Genomic DNA, 21,231 nt, shown 5'->3' on the forward strand with positions numbered 1-21,231 from the left:
TCAGTCCTTAAAGGGCTCATATAGCCAGTGTTCCCATTGTGGTAAAATAGCCTTTGAGAACCCAGGTGCATATTTACTTGTCTTTTAAAGGTTTGCAAACTCTATACCTATATTACCTCATTTGCTCCTTAAAACAGCCACAATGGGATAAAAGTCCTATGGGAAATGTGTTGTTTCAGCTCATGAAAATATGTTCAGTAACATTTATTTTCCATATGCCACAAACATCACTGGAAGCATGTATATTATTTTCTCCCATAGTAAATTTAGTTTGAGTGGAAAGTAGGAACTCATTATACTTCCCAAAAGCTGCATACATTTAAAATGGACACAAAGAAATGACATTTAATAGACAGCCATGTCAGAATTGCGACTTTTAGAGAAGCTTCCACCAGTTCCAACAAGGGATTCTGCTGCCTTGCTTACTGGAAAATCCAAAATGAAATCTTGCAGAGGAACTAGCTATATTATTTAACATTAGCTTAAAGAAAAATAGGTGCTAACAGGATTTTCTGTAAGGAAGGGGAGAGAAAAAACCCTAAAATTTGTTGTCTTTGAATGGTAAAAAAGAACTTTATCATTTCTGAAAATTCTTAAAGGATTATTTCTCATTTGTCAATTTTTTTTGCGGGGGTGAGGGGAGGGAAGAGCATGGGGGTGGTAGAAACATTTGATTTTACTGATATAGGAAATTCTCAATGAGAAAACTCCTTTTACCAGATTAGCAACTGCTCAGCAATTTAAGATAACCTTGGAGAGTTGAGGGGAATTGGGAGATTGTGACTTGCTTAGGGGTCTGTGTCATGGAAATGAGATCAATCCAGGTCTTTCTAGCTGTACTTGTCTTTCTCCCCTTTCACCTACAATAATCTTCAATTGAATGAATTCTAACACGCTGTTAATTACAGATACAATTGGGAAGGAATTTGTTCATGTGCTCTTCCATAAAAGTAACATAAATCATGCAATCCAAATGGGAAGGCCAGAACATCTCATCTTCAGCCCTAAGACCCATAAAGAATTCTTGAGCTAACAAACACTAAATATATTGTTTCAAACAATCCAAAGAATGACTTAGAAAGACTTCTTTGTCCCCTTTTCCTTCTTCCAAGCCCATCCCAATGCAGCCTACCTGCCATCTTATCCAGGTTCTGTCTCTGGAAATCTATGTTCCTTAGTTCTTCGGTACTGGTGTACTTCATAACAGAGTTGATAGAGGACAAGGTGCTAATAAGCTGTGAGTTAAGTGAGCCAATCTGAGAATGAGGCTCCCCAAAAGCCTCTGCCAGTTCACTATAATTTTCAGCCAATAGTGTCTGTTGCTCTGCCAAGAGCTTCTGGACAAGTTCAATGTAGTGATCTAAGCCAGTCATCATTTCAGAAGGAGTCTGGTTCGGGGGGCCTTCCACCAACTCGCCCACAGGCTCATCTCCAACACCTACACTCCTCCTGCTGGCTGCCAATCCCACAGTCAATTGCGGGGGCCCACAGGCCATATTCCTCAATTTAAGACCCACTAAGTAGTTTTCATTAATGTTTATTTGTCCCACTCCTGTATCTTTGGTCTTCACAGCAGAAGGTCTGTCAAACCCAGATTCACTGGAAAGCAAAGTCCCAACCCCAATGGAACGAGTCTTGGTGGAAGCGTTGACATCCTTGACTCTCCCCTCCCCGACTGCCACTGTCCTCATATCCACAGTCTTAGTATTTGTTTGTTTGTCAAAAGTGCTTAGGAAAGTGTTAGTGCTGGAGTCCATCAGAGATGTTGCCTCTGTGTTGGTGAACTGGTTTACCTGTTCCAATACCGTAGTGGTATGCTGGTTCATGGTTTGAGGCACAGCTAAGATGGAGGAGTCCACCAGGAAAACAGACTCTGTATTCATGCTCCGGGTATCATACTCCTTTGGAGAGCAAATAGTCACATTTATAGAACAGTCTCCACAACCTATAGACCGTACTTCTTTGACATCCAACTGTGCCCTGCAAGGAGTCCAATCATCCAAAGACTCTTCTGTATTACTTCCTGTTACACAAATACTGGTTTCCACACCCACACTCTTGTCCCACGTCTCCACAGACCTTCCAACACATTGGTCTTGCATTTCCACGTGCTCCTTCACAATCCACCAATTCATGGGCAGCTCAGGCCCAACAATCTTATTCTCCCAGTCAGGCTTACAGGAGATGCCTATGCTACAGGTTTGTAGCTGACTCCCTACACAAGCATCCATCATGTCCACATGACTACCGACCATTTGGTCTCTTGTCTGTACCACTGCCTCCACCATCCTGCTAAGAACAAGTGGCTGGGCCATAGAGGCTTTGTCAACTTTTTTCCTGGACCCAGCTGCCTGGAGCTCCTGTTTTAACTTAGTCATCTCCCGGTCATGGGTAGTTTCTTTGAGCTGAACCTCCAGCCTAAAGATTTTCTCTTTCAGAGCTTCTATGGTCTGCTGCTGCAGCTCTATTTCTTTATCAGCTTCAGTGGTGATGCCGAGCATGGCTTCTGTTACCCCAACGCCAGAGTCTCTGGTTTCTGTCTCTGTTCCCACAGCAGCTTCTCTGCTTGGCCTAGAGGACCTGTGATAGAGAACAACATTGTCCATGTTGTCATCAGCACCCACAGCAACAGACCTGCACGCCTTGGTTGGACACTCCCCATTTTCTCTTAACTCTGGGAAGGTCTCATAGCTACTATCCTGAATCTTCTTCTCCAGTGCCTGCATCTCTGCAGTGAGCTGCCTAAACTCCTTTATCCTCTGAGTACTCTGTTCTACACTCTCTATCTCCTCTTCTTCACAGTCTATGTACAGCTCCCCTCCACGTCCTTTCCTGACCCTCGAAAGCTGGGAGGCATTTCCAGCGCTGTAGGACCGCTGCCTCATGCCACAGGCATCATTCTGTGAAGGGGACCTTTGGCTCTTCAGCTGGGAGGCTAGTTGCCTCTTCTCCTCCTGTAGGACCGAGATCTTGACTTGTAGCACTGGAATGGTCCGGACCTGCTCTTCGAGCTCCTTCAGGCGTTTCAGGGCAATGGCCATTTGTTCTCGGATATGTTGCAGGTGTAGCGGGCTTATGTTGGTCACAGGAGTGGAAATCCCAGAGCTCATTGGACTGTGCCGGAGAGAGCTACCCATAGAAGAGGTGGTTGCAGCAGTGGTGTAAATACTGTATTCCCCATTGCTTTGGAACCCATTCTGAAGTTGATGGGCTGCTGGATTGTGATTTCCAGATCCCATAAAAGAGGGGAGTGAACCTGTGGAGCCCAGACCACCAAAACTGGCCAGCCTGGGTCGCCGAAATTCTCCTGGAGTCACCTGCATGATGACCTTTTCCTGTTCCAGTCTTCTCCGAGTCTCCATCAGAGTTTTGGTGACATGAAGATTATGTTTGGGGAGCTGGGGTGAGGGGGGTGGCAGCTGTCTATTTTCTGGGATTGCAAGGAAAGTGGGAGAAGTCTCAGAAGGGGCAGGCTGCCTAGTGGCTGAAGAAGCTGTTACTTGGCTCCTAGCTGTTAGGAAGAAGGGGCAATGCTTGTTATCATCGCTGTTTGAAGAGGAGAGGGATTCATTGGAAGCCCATGCACCTAGCTGGCCATGGACATCCTTGGTTCCTGTGTATAGTGGCACTGGCTTTCGCCTTTTCTGGATGTTCAGCTTTCTGATAGTATTTCCCTTCTGTATGTCATCTACATACTTGAGGAAATCTAAGTCCAGTTGATAACCATAGGGTGTCTCCACAAAATAAGGATCTTTCTGTTCTTTGTCACTATCTCCATTTAGCACACTCTCTGATTTTCCTGAAAGTCAGAAAGAAGAAAAAATGTTTTCATGTTATGTATTTAATGCAATAGAAATGATAAAAACTGTACAATTAATAAAAGGAATAGCTTTTATGCAAAAATGAAACTTCTAAGTTTTCTCAAACAATAAAGTATAATAAAGAACCATCAGATTGGAAGTTAGGATTTAATCAGATTTTACCCTTGGCTTTGTCAATCATCAGATTATATGCTTCAATTTCTTTGCCTTCAAAAAAGTGACCAGGTGATTTCCAAGGTCTATTTCAACTCTAATATTCAATAATTCCTGAACCAATGTTTCCCATGTCAATCAATAAGCATTTATTAATTTCCTAGAATGTGTTAGTCATTGTGCTAAGTGCTGAGGATAGAAAAGTTAAAGAGTTTATGGTCTATTGGAGGAAGCAATATACAAAAAAACAAAGTAAACTACATTCAGAATAATTAGGAAATAATTAAGAGAGAGAAGGCACTAGAATTGAGAATAACTGGGGAAAACTTCCAATAAAAGATAAGATTTTAGTTAAGACTTAAAGGAAGCCAGAGAGGGTTGATAAGTAAAGCAGAGAAGAGAAGCATTCTAGGCAAATGTTAGTCAGAAAAAAAGGGAGGGAACAGCCAGAAAGTCAGTTCACTGGATTTAGAGTATGTGTCATAGAATGAAGTGTAATTAGACTGGAAAGATAGGAGGGGGTTAGGTCATGAAGGGCTTTTAATGGTAAACAGAACATTTTATATTTGATCAAGGGGGCAATAGGCTACTGGGTCAGTGACATGATCAAATCTACGATTTAGCAAAATCACTTTAGTGGCTAAATGGAGGATAGACTGGGAGGGAAGAGACTTGAGGCAGACACATATGAACAGGTTATTGCACTAGTCCAGGAGTGAGGTGATGAGGACTTGCATCAGAATGATGGCAGCACCAAAAGGAGAGGAAGTGGCATAGTTAAGAGGTGTTGCAAAGGTGAAGTTGACAGGCTTTGGCAACAGATTGGATATGGGGATTGGGAGAGGATAAGAAGTGAGGACTCCTAGGTTGTGAGTCTCTGAAGGGGAAAGTAGAAAATAGGAAGAATTTAGAGGAAAAGCAAATGAATGAGTCCTGTCTTGTCTTCAATACCCCTATTCTAGTGAAGTTTATTAGGACCAGATTTTTATATAAATTCTTATTTCCAATGTGATTTGTTCTATATCAAGAGCAGACATTCTTTTTCAGTATCGATCTCTCCAGATCTCTCAATCAACAATCAGAACTCTAGGCTGCTCCTGCTATGTGATTCCAGAGATTCTGGCTCTAAGGCAGAGTTCAGTTCCCAATTAATTATATCCAGCATCTGCATAGTAAGATGGCTAGATTTGTGGTCAAAGGATACAGGATGTGGTCACTCAATACTCTATGACCTTAGGCAAGTCACTTGTCCCTTTTAAAGCCTCCATTTCCAAAAGAGAGGGTTGAACCAGATTATGATATACTATATGATGCTAATTCCATTCATCAACTGTCTACTTATTTAAAATTTTTTTAAAAAACATCATCTATTTACAGTTCTTTGGATTAAAGTAATCAATATGGTCATGGAGTATCTCAGTTCCATGGTCCATCTGAAACAGATGAAGTCAATGGAAAATAATGGCAAAACCATGCTCAGACCAAACTTGGGAAAAGCTGTTTCTGACTAAAGTAAACCAAGGCAAACAGCAAACTTTCCAAAGTTCAGTCCTACAATTATGGGAAAAGTGCTTATGTTCCTGCCAAACATCAATGGGACTCATTTTTAACTTTTTAAACTATGGACTTTTTCAGGGATATATGAAAGGGGGGGGGGGAGAAAGCCCTTTGGTGTCATGTTTCAAAGAAAATGAAAACCATGTTATAAAAACCATAGCCCCACTATCGCTTCCAACCCCCCCCCACAAAAAACTAAGCCCAATAGATAAGTCTAAACTGTTAAAGAAACAATTGCAAACTCCTTAACAACTATATGAAAAATGTTCCAAATCATCAATAATAAGAGAAATACAATTCAGAACAACCTTGAGATTTTATCTTATACTCAGAAAGTTGGCAAAGATGACAATAGAATAGAAACAGTCCATTTTAAAGGGAGTATGAAAAGATAAGCACACTAGTACTGTTTGTAAATTATGCCTGCAAATTGAAATCTATAAAGTACAACTACTATGGAAAACAATTTAGAATTATACAAATAAAATGTCTAAAAATATCCATATTCTTTGACCCAGAGATTCCATAAAATGTATATATACCTCCAAGATTCTTTTTTCTCTCAGCTTTTTTTGGGGGTACTAAAGGTCTGGAAACAAAATAGAAGCCAACAACTCAGAGGAATGGCTAAATGACTAAGGTATAGGAATGTAGTGGAATGTTATTGTGCTGAAAGAGTAAATATAATGAACATAGAGAAGTGTGGAAAGTCTAACATGACCTGATGCAAAGTGAAGTGAACAGCATCAAGGAAACAATATATCCAGTCACTAAGATTTCACTAATGTAAAATACAAAGAACTAATCTAAAATACAAAGAACATAATCTAAAATAAATGATGTAGAATTGTAAAGAAGAAATCCGAGAGGACACCTCCCTCAACTCTTAAAACATAGTAATTCAAAACAAGTTTGGAGGACTCCTTAACATTCCTTAACAGGGCAGAGGGGAAGTTAGGGTCCCATGAGTGTGGAAGTTGAATTTTCCCCCCCAAAGCATTTGTTGTAATTCTCTTCTTTTTCTTAAAAAAAAAACACCCAAATTTCTTTCAGAGGGGGAGAGGAAAAGGAAAGATTACAGAAAGAAAAATCTAGATGATGCAAAGCAAACTATATTAAAAACATATTAATTTTTAAAATATACTTTGTGAAGGAAAGTATACTTCCAGAAGCTCCTTTTCTCCAGCCACTGAATATTTACAGTTGATACAGGTTTTACTATTTTGCCAACCCAATCTCCTAGATTTTTTTCCTTTCTTTTTTTATTCTTCCTTCCTTATTTATTTTATAAGGAAAGTAGAAAGAAGAGGCCTTTAAGAGGGAATGAAAGAGTTAGACATTTATTTCCTATGTTTTTTTTTTAGTCCCTCTGGCTATTTTGATATCAGGCAGTATTTTCTATTCCAAACCACTTTAAAGTATTCCATTTAAAATCTGATGACAACAGTTTCTTTCCTGCTTAGAAATATACAAGGATATTTTGATATCAGGCAGTATTTTCTATTCCAAGCCACTTTCAAGTATTCCATTTAAAAATCTGATGACAACAGTTTCTTTCCTGCTTAGAAATATACAAGGACAGAGGAGACAGGGCTCATGCTAATCGTGAAAGTAGCTTTTAAAATAGATATATTTCAATTCCACAAAAACATACTCACTAAAGGTATGCAGTTAGACCCGTTTCCATTGCTGTCTTGAATTCCACAGCCAAAAGAGAAAGTGCAGGCTCATGTATCAGACAGGGGCAAACAGTTCTTCCTCACACCCACAGGACTCCTATGTCATCAGGCATTCTCAATCAAAGCTCCCCAGACCCTGGCGTAAAATTCCCGGAGAGTTCCGTCTCTCTTCCTCAAGCTCTCCTCTGCTGGCTAACCAAGCAACAAGAAAAATGCAGTGCTGCGGTTGTCTGAGTGGACCACGTTCCCTCTCTTAGAAGTTACTAGAAGCACACTTGATTCCGTAACCTTCGGCCCTCTCCTTCTCCCTAGTATGCCAGCAGGATTTGTCATAAACAAGCTTTTAAACTAGTTGAAGCTCTGCCTCTAAACGTCCTCATCCTTCACCCCATAAGGAAAAGAAATTCTACTTCAGTGTAAACTTAGCCAAGCCAAGTCACGCACACGATGCCATAGGCTGAGTTTTCACCAATGAACTCTCTCTGCTAGCAACTCATACCAGCCCCCAGGACATTTAGCTGCTCAGCATTCCCTGGTTTCTTAATGAAAATAGAAAACCGAGATTCTGAGGGAAGAAAAGAAGAAGGGGGAGAGTGAGAGAGCGAGAGAGAGAGAGAGCGAGAGAGCGAGAGAGAGTGAGAGAGAGCGAGAGAGCGAGAGAGCGAGAGAGCGAGAGAGCGAGAGAGAGAGAGAGAGAGAGAGAGAGAGCACCTATTTTCCTCCAATTAAAACAAAGAGCAATTTAAACACCTCCAACCTAAAGACTGTCTATCTACTGTAACCAGCTGTGACTATTTACTCTACCAATCAAAGACAGTTTGTATTCTGCCAGAAACTGGGCAGGAACACAAACCCTCAACTACCTTAGAGGGGCAAAGGCACAAGAGATTTCAGTGTTCTCCATGGCCTCCCAGAAGAGTAGCTTTACAGTGAGTAGAGGGGTACATGGTGGCTAGTTTTACAGTATTACGTGAAATCTGGCTCTCTTTTCAACACTCTGGTGTGTAAGTAACAAGTAATCTTCTTTCAGAACTAACCACAATTGTACTTCTATGGTACCAAGAGGGAAAAAAAAAATCTGGGAACTTTTGAAGACTTGTAACTTTTCCTTCAGGTTGCTTTGAAATAGTCTTTTAAAAAAAACCCAACCACCCAGTGTAACCCATTTGACTTTAGGATTTGAGAATCCAACACAAAGCATCAGTCTAAATAGCCAATACTTTTCTGGTGAATTATTTAAAACTTCTTAGGGTTGTTTTTCCCAGGATCATGAGACCCATGGGAGATGGCAATTTAGAGTGAATTAATTTTGAATCTCTAAATCCAAGTTTCAGTAAAGCTTCCAGCATAATAATTAGCAACTAAAATTTACATAGAACTTTAAGGTATGTATTATCTTCTTTGATCCTCACCACAATCTTTCAAGGTAAGGGCTCTAGTTATTATCACCCCCATTTTGTAGGTGAGGAAATTAAAACTGAGAGAAGGTAGTTGATTTCTTTCCTGAATCACATAGTTAATAATGTCTGAGGAGGGATTTGAAGTAGGGTTTGCCTGACTCTGTGAGAAAGTCTTTTTTTCCACTATGCCAGCCAGGACACAGTTGTTGGGAATTATAAATGATGAAGTTAGAGAGGTAAGAAACTATAATCAGAAAGGTCCTAAGCTTTTCAGAGTCAGTGTTTTTATGTTTCAAAGAAATCCCTGTTTAGGAAGACAAAATGATGAAGAGATTTTGAAGAAAGTCTACAAGTAAGTAAACCTTGTCTTTCAATTATTTTTAAGCCACCTATAATCTCTTTTACTCAGAAGCTCTACCTGTTGCTGATTAAGTTCCAGAGGCAGATCAATTTCTATTAAGTAGAGTATCTAATTAGGTATGAAAACAATGGAGGGAAATTGCTGAGTCAGACATGGAGATCTTAGTCATGATCTCTTCCCATATTTATAGATTAGATAGTACAGTTGCTTTGCCCACTGAGTTATTTAAAAGTTGGATTATCAACTAGGGCCAAGTGCTGGGAAAGTAAAAAAAAAGAACAAGAGATGAATTAAGATGAAGGATTAATGTTCTCAAGAAGCTAATGACTCTGATCATTAAAATAATTAAGTTAACAAATCAGTTTGTCAGTGGGATGAAGAGGAGGGTGAAATGAGAGGGAAAGCCATCATAAACAGGTTTAACAGGAAGACTCCCTGAAGTTGTCGGCATTAAACTCTGAAAAACTAAGAGCTTCTGTGTACCAGGTCTATTATAGAAATGGTGGTTTGATAAGAAGGTGAACACAACTCAGGCACTGTAAAGTGACAACAATGTGGTTATTAACCTTATTATACACACCCATGACTTGGTCCTGTTTACTGGACTTTTTAGGAGTTTTAAAAGCTGTTCCTGACCCCTCCCCACCCCCCTTTGATAAACAGCCCTACCTTTCTAACAACTAACTCTATGTTCTCCAAAACATTCCCCATAAGGATAATTTCATAATTTCTTATGATTTTTTAGCATAGTATTAAGGAAATCAATTATTATGTCAAAAAAAATCTTAAGAAATTATTGGTCAGAGGCGGCTAGGTGGTACAATGGATAGAGCACCAGCCCTGGAGTCAGGAAAACCTGAGTTCAAATTTGGCCTCAGATACTTAATAATTACTTAGCTGTGTGGCCTTGGGCAAGCTACTTAACACCATTGCCTTGCAAAAACTAAAAGAGAAAAAAAAGAAAAAAGGGAAAAAAATTGGACAAAGAGAATACTTTGTCATCTATATGTCTCTGTTCTACTAAATACTAAAATAATGTGTATATGAAATTAAATCATTTCATCAGAGAATTGGCCACCAAGTAATGGATTTTATTTTTGAATTTGGCAATTCATGAAAACTATTCATTAAGCTGAGGTGTGTGTACTCTTTCGTAAGTTGATGGAATACCCACCAAAATGAAACCAAAAGTCTTTCCAATTCCTTAAATTATAATGAAGTTTAGTAAATAGTTATAAATTTTCCCACATCAGTGAACTCTTTTAGTTTTGGTCCCAAATTTCCATACTTTCTTTCATGAATGATAATACCATTTTTCTTTTCCCCATGTGTCACAAAAATTACAGGCAGCTTCACTACCCACATCTGTTCCATTATCTCCAGTCACTCAGATGCCTACCCTATTTGGATTACAGAAATCCATGAGTGAATCTCCAGACCTCATTCTAGATAACTATCTATGTCTAGGAGAGAAGAAGTGTTGTATAGAATAACTGTCTATCAAGGCTCAGCTCAAATTCTATCTCTAAATGCTTTAGCACACACTAATCCCTTCTTTTTGGAATTCCTCTATCATTTGTCTATAACATTTTGACACTCACCTACATTGCAAATTAATTATTCCCTATGTATGGATATAGGCATTGTCTTTCAAACTAAAGTATAAGCTGCTTGAGGAAAGGAAATGAATCTTTTTAAAACAACCTCACTGCTTACAATGACATGTACATACTAGTAGTATCCCAGAGGTTTCAAACTGTAAAGAACCTCTCTTCTATACATTATTAGAATAAGCACAAAAGTAACATCCAAAAACATATTAAAAGTTAGTGAAAAAGACTAAAGCAAAACTTAAACCTTTTGATTTCTTGTCTACTGTTTGTCCCATTATAAAATTTCATATATCATATATAACTAAAGAACAGTCGGAAACTCTCAGTTTACTGAGTTTTATCAGCATATTCTGAAAATAATTCAAATGCTGATTAACATTTCCCACAAATCCCTTTATGTCCAGGCAATAAACAAAACCTCAAGCCCTGATTTGTAGCAGTTGTCAATTATTGAGTTATAAATACTTTTGCTGAAAATTTAATAATTGGCTCTCAAGCTGGTTCAAGCTGACTCTAGTATTCCACTGGAGATATATATAGATTCTAACCTTAACCTTAATTCTCCTGACTTTTGAAGTTCCTCAATAATTTTTTAGAATAAAGATATGTTAAGTCCAAAAAGTTCAAGAACTGCTGCCTAAAGACATCTAATTAATATTTAGAACTTAAAAAAACCTTGTAATCTAATATGATTATTCTTTTTGAAAAGACGAGTTGTACATATTAAAACATAAAACAGAAGGAATAGGGGACTCTCTGACCCTCTGAATAGATTTAGTTATTTCATGTCTATTTCATCAGTCCTTAAATTTCACGTGATGATGCTAAATTGAATGACTTTACCCAACCCTGACAGAGTAAGACCAAAATTCTATTCAGGAGTCAATTTTTAAAGTGAATGTTTCACAAAATGAATAATGTGTATTTATAATGACCAAACTTGGGCCTAGAGAAGAGCAGAGAAAATTCGCAACCTCTTTCTACTGTGGAGTGTGAAACAGTCATGTCAACAAGTACTTAAGTGCCTACTATGTGCCAAAGCAAAAAATATTTCCTACTCTCAAGCAGCTCGTAGGCTTAGAGGGAAAAGCAAAATACAAATAAATAGGTACCAACAAAAGCTCTATAAAAAAAAAAAAAAAAGGACAAACTAAAAGTAATCTCAAAGGGAAGTCCCTGGAAAGGTTTCTTGCCAAAGGTGTGATTTTTAGCTGTCATTTAAAGAAGGTCAGAGAAGCTGAAAGGCAGACATGAGAAGGGTGGGCATTGCAGGTATGGGGGGGATGGACAGTCAGTGAAAATGCCCAGCTGGAAAAAGAAAAGGAAAGAAAAAGTCCATCTGGGAGATGGAGTATCTTGTGGGAGGAACAGCCCAGTGTTTTCTGTATCCTAGAGTATTGGTGGGTAGGTGGGAGTTCTAAGATCTAAGAAGATTAAAAATTAGGTAGGAATATTTCATATAAGGCAAGATAGTTGATGTCAGAGTTGGTTTTATGGAAGTCATTTTCCCTCCCCTTTAAAATCTTTTATTCTCATATAGTCAACAAACCTTGTTTGTATCTTTACAACATCTGTCCCCTTCTCTCTATTTACACAGTTTAATTTCTATCCTTATCATCTCTTGACTGGATCATTTCAAGAGTCTCCTTAATTGATTTCCTGACCTCAGAACTTGCCCTACCCCAATTCATCCTCAGCACAGCTGTCAAAGTGATATTCCAAAAGTATATCTCTGACCATGTCATCCCCACCCCCGACTCAATAAATTCCAATGGTTCCTGGTTATTTCCACAATTAAGTATAAATTCCTTTGCTTGCTTTCCAAACTCTTCACAATCCAGTGCCACCCTACATTTCCAACCTTATTATAAGTTCATCCTCTTCTTGTCCACTACTTGTGGCTTTTCTCTCACCCACAGTATTCCATCTCCAGTCTCTGGGTCTTTGCACTGGTTTTCCCCCATGGATAAAATATATTCCTCCCTCATCTTTACTTTCCTTCAATACTCAGTTCAAGCTTTTATACTTTCTGTATAAAACAAGTCCATCTTGTGTTTGACCAGTAGAAAGGACTTCAAGGTGCCTTTGTCTCTTTATCTCCAGAACTTAGCACAGAGATGCTTCTAAATAACAGCTTTTCTAATTTAAAGGATGATTCAAAGGTTTAAAGAACAGTTTAAAGGATGTGGAGTAGGGGCATATTTGAAAAAGAAGGTGATACAAAAGGTTTAAAAATAAGACTAAAAATTTTTTGAGAATAGCAGAAGTGAATGAATCCGCTTCTCTGATGTACATTATTTTTGGAGGAACTGTAATTTGTGTTTGGTGTTTCCATGTCAGCGCTGGCAGTTTCTTTTATACTTAATTTTGAAATGCTTATACCAGCTGTACCTTCACTGGTAACTAAAAATTGGGCCTACCACTTAACTTGCTATATAAATTTGTTCAAGACACTGAACTCTGAAATTCAGTTTCTCAACTGTAAAACTCTAAAAGGGGGGGGGGGGGTTCCCTTCCATCTATAATATCATGATCCTCTAAACCTCTGACACTGGAATGAACTGTGGATAAGTGAAAATGGGTCCAACTGTGGTGATGGGGGCTTGACCACCATTAACATTTCTATTTGCACAACCCTAACATCTCAGCTAGGTGTAGCAGTGGATAGAGCACTGGGCCTTGGAATCAGGAAGAATCCTGAGTTCAAATCTGACCTCAGTCATTTATTAACAAGTCACTTCAGCTTATTTGTCACAGTTCCTCATCTGGAAAAATGAGTTAGAGAAGGAGCTGAAAAAGCACTCCAGTATCTTTGCCAAGAAAACTCCAAAATGAAGTTACAACAACTCTTCTCAAATTATGTTTTAGGCAGCTAAATACCACATGGATAGAATGCCAGGCCTGGAATCAGGAAGGCCTGAGTTCAAATGTGGCCCCAGGAACTTAATAGATGTGCAAGCTCAGCTCTAGCCTGATTTCCTCATCTGTAAAATGAGCTGGAGAAGGAAATGGAAAACCACTCCAAGAAAACTCAAATGGAGTCATGAATACTCAGGACTAAACCACCAAACAACAATAAGAACAGTATCTTGGAGGACTAGTGAGAAAAGCTTTTTCTGTCCCCCAACCTAGAGTATAAGGAATTTTGGTCCTTCACTGCACAAATTTTTCTGCTGGATCTAGTAGGCTAAAATAGTTATCATTGACTGTCAGTATAGCTTATTAAGACTCATGTTGGCAACCACTGCAGCTCCTGTGGATAGGTTCTATGGGTATTTGGGTTGGGGTTTGGGACAGTGCCAGGTGCATGTATGGGAATCAAGTAAAAGTTAAGATAATGCTTTTTTTAATATAAATAATTTATTTGTTTTCCAATTTTACAATAGTAGTTTCTAACCTATCATGTTTTTGTAATGTTTTGAATTTTGTAATTTTTCCCCCAACCTCCCTTCACTATCCGCCCACCCCCAGAAGGCAGTCTGATAATCTTTATACTGTTTCCATGTTATACATTGAGATAATGCTTTTTTCTAAAGGGAGAAAGGGAAGAGATATTGGTGGCATGCAAGGTCTACTTTGAAGGACAGGTTTTCTTCTATATATCTTCCAGGAACCATATCTAAATCATTTATCTTCTATCATATTCAACCTTCCTTCAAATTTTCCTATTTCTGTTAAAAGTACCATCATTTCCCCGGATTATGATCTCCATGATATTTTCCTTCACTAGACTTTCTCTCACCATATATATCTCATAAATTGTCAAATCTTATAATTTTTAACTTCAACAGTATCTCTTTCACATAATCTCTTTTCTTCCTTCATAGCCACCATCTTGGTTCAGGTTCTGTTGCCTCTCCCCTACATTATTGCAATGGGCTCCTCATTGGTCTCCTTGTCTGCATTCTCTCCCCACTTCTCCTATACAATGTTTTCAATGATGCTCTTTTCACATCATGTCACTCTCTTATTCTCATTTATCTTGAAGATAAAAAAATATCAATTCCTCCTTTTAGCATTAAGGCCCTTCACAAACTAGCTCCATCTGACTATCAAGCTTCTTTATGGATGATTCCATCTTCCCTTTCCAAACCTTTGAACTGACTATACCCTCAAATTTGGAATGCTCCAACTTTACTTACACTTCATAGATACATCGATTCCTTTAAGAAACAGTTCAAGAAGCACCTTCTTGAGATGATGAAAAAAGGTAAAAACATAACTTGTACAAAAATATTCATAGCAGCCCTATTTGTGGTGGCAAAGAATTGGAAATCAAGTAAATGTCCTTCAATTGGGGAATGACTTAGCAAACTGTGGTATATGTATGTCATGGAACACTATTGTTCTATTAGAAACCAGGAGGGATGGGAATTCCGGGAAGCCTGGAGGGATTTGCATGAACTGATGCTGAGTGAGATGAGCAGAACCCAAAAAACATTGTACACCCTAACAGCAACATGGGGGCAATGATCAACCTTGATGGATTTGCTCATTCCAGCAGTGTAACAACCAAGGACAATTTGGGGCTGTCTGCAATGGAGAATACTATCTGTATCCAGAGAAAGAACTGTGCAGTTTGAACAAAGAACAGGGACTATTACCTTAAATTTAGAAAAAAAAAGATATCTTATTGTCTAATGTTGCTTTCTCTTATACTTTATGTTTCTTCCATAAGGATATGATTTCTTTCTCACCACATTCAATTTGGATCAATGTATACCATGGAAACAATGTAAAGACTGACAAATTGGGTGGCTAGGTGGCGCAGTGGGGGTGGCTAGCTGGTGCAGTGGATGGAGTACCGGCTTTGGAGTCAGGAGTACCTGAGTTCAAATCTGACCTCAGACATTTGATAATTACCTAGCTGTGTGGCCTTGGGCAAGCCACTTAAACCCATTGCCTTGAAAAACCTAAAAAAAAAAAAAAAGACTGACAATTTGCCTTCGGGGGGGGGGGAGTAAGATTAGGGGGAAAACTGTAAAACTCAAAATAAATAAAATCTTTAATTTAAAAAAAAGCACCTTCTTATATGATATCTCTTTGAACTATTACTAACCTCCCTCACTATTTTATATCTATCTACCTTGCAACTGGCTGAGTCCAGAGTCAGAGATACCTGACTACAAATCCAGGTCCAGACATTTACTAACCATATCATCCAGCCCTGGGTAAGGCATTCAACCCCAATCTGCCTCAGTTCCTCTTATGTGAAATGGGGATAATAATACCACCCACCTCCCAGGGTTGTTGCAATCAAATGAGATATTTGTAAAGTGATTGGAACATACTAGACTCTATGTAAATGTTAGCTTTCTTTATATTTATTCTGTATATATTTATATATGTATTTATTATCTCATCTATTAGAAAGGAGATTACTTGAGAGTAGAGATTTGTTTCATTTTTTTTCATTTGTATCACTAGGAATTATTACAGTGGAACATGGGAAGGTGTGTAATAAATGTCTATCGAATAGTTAAGTACTCCTGAAGTACTGAGAGGCTTCTTTGAAAGAAACCCTAACCAGTATAAGCACACCTACCCTTAGAATCATGGACCCTTTGAGATAACAGGGACCTCATCTGTTCCTGGGAAGGAATCCTTTCCTCCAACATCCCAAAGAAGCGGTCATTCAACATTCACCTGAGGTATTACAGCCAGTGCAAGTAAATTACCTAGTGCTCCAATATTCCCTTTAGTCATTCCCATAAGGACCTAACAACAAGCCTCTATTAAGTGTCTACAATGTGCCAGATACAAAGGAAAATAAAAGGAAATATTCCCTGATCTCCAAAAGTTCATTTGCTTTTGAGAAAGACATTAAATAAACATACAAATACATATTTTAAAATATAGTGATTTAAAGTATTTAAAAAGCAAAATGGAACTTTGGCTCTAACTTACTTACTAAGGAGAAATAATAGAAACTGAAGTATGCTTTTGGATATGCAAACTGTTTTCTATACAACTCTATGGAAAAATTATTGCAAGTACCATTATCCCTTCCACACTGTAGTTTTAATATATTGCAAGTCAGCTTATGAAATTAATTTGGGGGGCGTTATGCAGACAATATAGACAACAGGAGACCAGAGGGTGACAGAGTCTATAACCAAATACTTAAGCCAAATCTTACAAGAAGGTATTGTAAACACCCCATTAAAAAAAAAAAAAAGAAAAAAATTCAGACTTCTATGCTAAGACGAAAGGGACAAAAATTTTTATGCAGATTTTCCAGATCCCAAGCCCATATCCCCACACTGTGGAAGTGGTGATTGTATAATCAACCTTATTTTACAAATTAAGGAAATGAGGTTCCAAGGTTAGGAGACTTATTTAAGGTAATTATTAGAGCTGAGATCCTAGGGGAAGTCTCTCCTAAGTCTTTTGCTTGGTTACTAAAGAAATTAAGTCTAAAACCTAGTAGCTAATTTTAAAGAAATGTCTTTAAATATAAATATACTATAGTCAAATTGTAGTAGCTATTTTATTTTCAGAGAAAGAAAAGTATAAGCTGTGATTTCAAAGTAGCATGTTTCTGCAACTTCAGTGATACTGAATGACAGACCTTTCATGGAAACACCATATACATACTTTATTTTTTTAAAATAAAGAGTATATAAGTATTGTTTTAGTCTAAAGTTTGCCCTGTGACATTTAAGTTTAGAATATTTCAGAAGAAAAAAACATTAAAAAGGCATATTTAATCACTGTGCAGCAGAATGAAGGGGATGATGATTCAGATATTGACCGTTAAGTCACACTGGGGAATGTTGGGCAATTCCCTTTCCTTCTCAGGATGTTAGCTTCCTCATCCATAAAATTAGTGGGTCACACTAAGATTCCTTCCATGGTTATCACTGTATGATGCCTAACACCTTATAAACATTTACAACATCCCCTAAGTTACATGTAATCATCTCTTTAACTGAAAGTATAATACAGTTAAAAGAATGCTAAAACTTGGTAGTTATAGCATCTTTCTCTGTTTTATAAGAGCATCATCATTTAGTTAAAAAATAATTAGTTTCCTCAGTAAAATGAGGGTAATAGGTGCAACATCTACCAGTCAAGATTATAGTGAGGAAAGTGTTTTGCGAACTTTAAAGCACTAGGAAATGGTGAGTAATAATGAGAATGACAGTTAGTTGGTGAAGTGGAAGAATGCCAGGCCTAGAGTCAGAAAGACCTGAATTCAAAACTGGCTCAGACACTAGCTGATCCCTTTGATCCACTGAACCTCTGGGCATGCCACTGGTCAGTTACTAATTCTCTGATAACCCAAAGGGCAACAAAAATGAGCATACCCTTTGATCCAACAATACCACTACTGGAAAAACATCACTTGTACAAAAATATTCATAGCAGCCCTGTTTGTAGTGGCAAAGAACTGGAAATCAAGTAAATGTCCTTCAATTGGGGAATGGCTTAGCAAACTGTGGTATATGTATGTTATGGACACTATTCTATTAAAAACCAGGAGGGATAGGAATTCAGGGAAGCCTGGAGGGATTTGCATGAACTGATGCTGAGTGAGATGAGCAGAACCAGAAAAGCACTGTATACCCTATCAGCAACATGGGGGTGATGTTCAACCTTGATGGACTTGGTCGTTCCATCAGTGCAACAACCAAGGACAATTTGGGGCTGTCTGCAATGGAGAATACCATCTGTATCCAGATAAAGAGCCGTGGCGTTTGAACAAAGTTCAAAAACTATTCCCTTTAATTTAGGGGGAAAAAAAAACAGATATCTTATTGTCTGATCTTGTTATCTCTTATACTTTTTGTTTCTTCCTTAAGGATGTGATTTCTCTTTCATCACACTCAATTTGGATCAATGTACATGGAAACAAAATAAAGACTGACAGATTGCTTTCTGGGGGGGGGGGAGTAAGATTGGTAGAAAAAAACTGTAAAACTCAAATAAAATTTTTAATAAAAGAAAAAACAAACAAAAAACCTAATTCTCTTATAAGCTGTTGATCCTAGAATGTAACTACCTCCCCTTCTTTATTTCTAAGTTGAGAAGTATATTAGAAACCTCTCTGAAGGTGAGTGATTAAGAAAAAAATGAATGAGTTGATATCAAATAGAAATCATGAAAGACTGCCAAAGGGACAAAGGTGACATACTTACATAAAATATATATTTCATACCTTATGAAAATACTTTCATATACTATATGGTTGTTAATCTAGAAAATAACCACAGAGACCTCTTGTTTTATGTCCTGATCTGTTCCTCTATATTTAAAAGCCAGCTACAAGCAGAAGCAACTAGTTATCCAGACTGCACCTAACCTGTAACATTTTATATCTAGGTAGATGTTCATCAGTTTAATATTCTCTGACATTTTGTAAAGCCCAATGCCCTATCAGAATATAGTATTTTAGAAATGATGTCCAATTTACAACCCACTTAAGTTTTCTTCTATGTGACTCTGTGAAAGATGTTTTTCAAAATTAAGTTTAAAAAAATAAAACTGTAGCTTTAATGAGGAGGAGGAAATGTGTCATCTCAAAGGGTAATTCTCTGAAAAACTGCAAAGTGACTCAAATAGATATGCAGAATGAGTTTTTCCTAGTAATCCACTGTAGGCTTAAAAAAAAAGACTGCGCTATCTATAGAAGAACACAGTGAATTCTAAATACCTTTTCCACTTGAACAGAAAAATAAATAAATAAATGAAGCTGCCTTACAAAATTCAGCTTTAAAAAGAAATGCAAATAAGTGACCATCCAAAATGTACCTGGACAGTTTAACCGTGACAGTTAATTTGAGAACTCGGCTAAACCATCACTGGCCTGTCTGTATGTCTGGAGTGAGCCACAGTGCCTCAAACAATAACATCTTTATGTTCAAGTGGCAGCTCCAGTTGAAATTTCCAATATGCAAAAAAAAAAAAAAAAAAAAAGAAAGAAAAGAAAACAAGAAATAGGGTTCCTTTCCAGGCTACCATAAAAATAAACATTCTGTGTACACACACACACACACACACATTCTCTCTCTCTCTCTGTCTCTCTCTCTCTCTCTCTCTCTCTCTCTCTCTCTCTCTCTCTCTCTCTCTCTCTCTCTCTCTCCAGAGTTTGCACTTGCCTGGCTCCAATGCCAGTTTGGTGTTCTTCTCCCTTGTTATTCCGTATTTGGCATCCTTACTTACCCAACCCCAAAATGAAATAACACAATTTTCAGCCAGCAGGAAGTCGCGTCCTGTGCATGCTTCCCAGAGGCGTAGGGAATGCACACTGACTCCGGACACATCAGCAAGCAGAGTGCCTGCAAGCTGCCTCAGAGAATTTATTTATACCATTTGGAATTTCCTGACAGGCCGGAGCTAAAGTCTGCCAGCCACTGGTGTTTCATTGTAGGGTTTTTCACCATCAGTGAGACAACCACAGTCACCAGTGAACAAAGGTTCTTGTGAGGAGTTCAACTCTCCAATCAAAGTATACCCCATAGGACAAGTCACCTACTAGCAAACTCTTTAGGGAATATGAAAGAAAAAAAGGCTACAGTAAATCCTGTGGATAAAACCTACTACTGACAAAGAAATGTGAAGAGAAAGTCAGCAGCTGTTTCCTTGATCTTCCCTTCCCTACTCTCTGCTTGGAGCGCACATAAGAGTTCATTGATGTAACTTAGATCTTAGTCTATACTAGGCTGCTGGTGAAGGAAATGATTCAGGTTAAAGCTGCACCCAGTGTGGGTGGGTTGGTGGTAAATGGCCTATTTTCTCTGGGTTACTCTTAAGTCAATGTGTAATTTGAAAGCGAAAAACATTCAGTAATTCAGTCCATTTTTTAAAGGGCGGGCATGCAAGGGTTATACTGGGAGGAAATAGCCAAGCAATATGTTAATAGATCATATGCTTCTTGGCTTCCAAAATTCCAAAAACTTGGTTTGTCAATAATAGTAACAATGAAAAAAAAATCTTTCAGCAAAGCCTTATTGTCCCCCCCACCCCCCGCAAACTAATTGCAGTGGGTTTAAAGACGTTAAGTTGTATGCTCAGACCTTGTAGATAACCTTTATTTTTTTAATCATTTTAGAGAAAGAAGCTCATATTTTTGGCCTTTCTTTCACCTTTGCTCAATATATATATATATATATATATATATATATATATATATATGTATATATATATATATATATATATACACACAGTATACAGTGAGCAAGAAGAATTCTCACTGGACAAACAAACAGTTCATATCAGATTATGGATGACTGTAACTGAAGGTCCTGTAAATTCACACCTGTAACCTTTCCCAAAATGTCTACTAGATCAACTGTTTCCAAAAATTCACTTAAATGTGCTGTGCACAAAGCAAAAAGCCATTTCATTTCTAATGTTTACAGAATCTGTAGATCTGAGAGTATTTTGCATAACAAGAAGAGGTCAGAGACCTTCTTTGGAAAAGGGCACACATTCTGAGTTGTTTTTTCCCCCTGCCTGAGCTGAGTCATAGCACACAATCCTGCCTGTTGACTTATGGCCAGACATATGCTTGGCCAGAGTTAAGATTGCAATCTCCTGCATACAATTTATTAACATACCAATTCCTTATAAAGAAGCAAAAGGGAGTCATGCTGATCTATTAGAGAGCTAGCCTGGAAGTATGGAAAACGTAGGGGTCAGCAC

The 21,231-nt window shown here is 38.1% G+C and overlaps 1 protein-coding gene and 1 long non-coding RNA gene across 11 annotated transcripts in view; one reads left to right on the plus strand and one right to left on the minus strand.

The window, feature by feature from the left end:
* The window catches only part of LOC141495326 (uncharacterized), a 92,167-nt gene that overhangs the window by 62,564 nt on the left and 8,372 nt on the right, over positions 1-21,231 (plus strand). The gene's annotated exons all lie outside the window — the stretch shown is intronic.
* KANK1 (KN motif and ankyrin repeat domains 1) overlaps positions 1-21,231 on the minus strand; it is a 241,969-nt gene that overhangs the window by 28,253 nt on the left and 192,485 nt on the right. For 9 of the 10 annotated variants that reach the window (XM_074196525.1, XM_074196524.1, XM_074196523.1 and 6 more), the window contains one exon: positions 1,133-3,799. In XM_074196525.1, coding sequence (XP_074052626.1) covers positions 1,133-3,799 — 2,667 coding nt within the window. Of the gene's footprint in view, positions 1-1,132; positions 3,800-19,685; positions 19,844-21,231 lie in introns of those variants that run through there. The other variant, XM_074196527.1, reaches the window with a different exon arrangement.

The sequence above is a fragment of the Macrotis lagotis genome, chromosome 8 (assembly GCF_037893015.1).
Source record: "Macrotis lagotis isolate mMagLag1 chromosome 8, bilby.v1.9.chrom.fasta, whole genome shotgun sequence".
Lineage (NCBI taxonomy): Eukaryota > Metazoa > Chordata > Mammalia > Peramelemorphia > Peramelidae > Macrotis > Macrotis lagotis.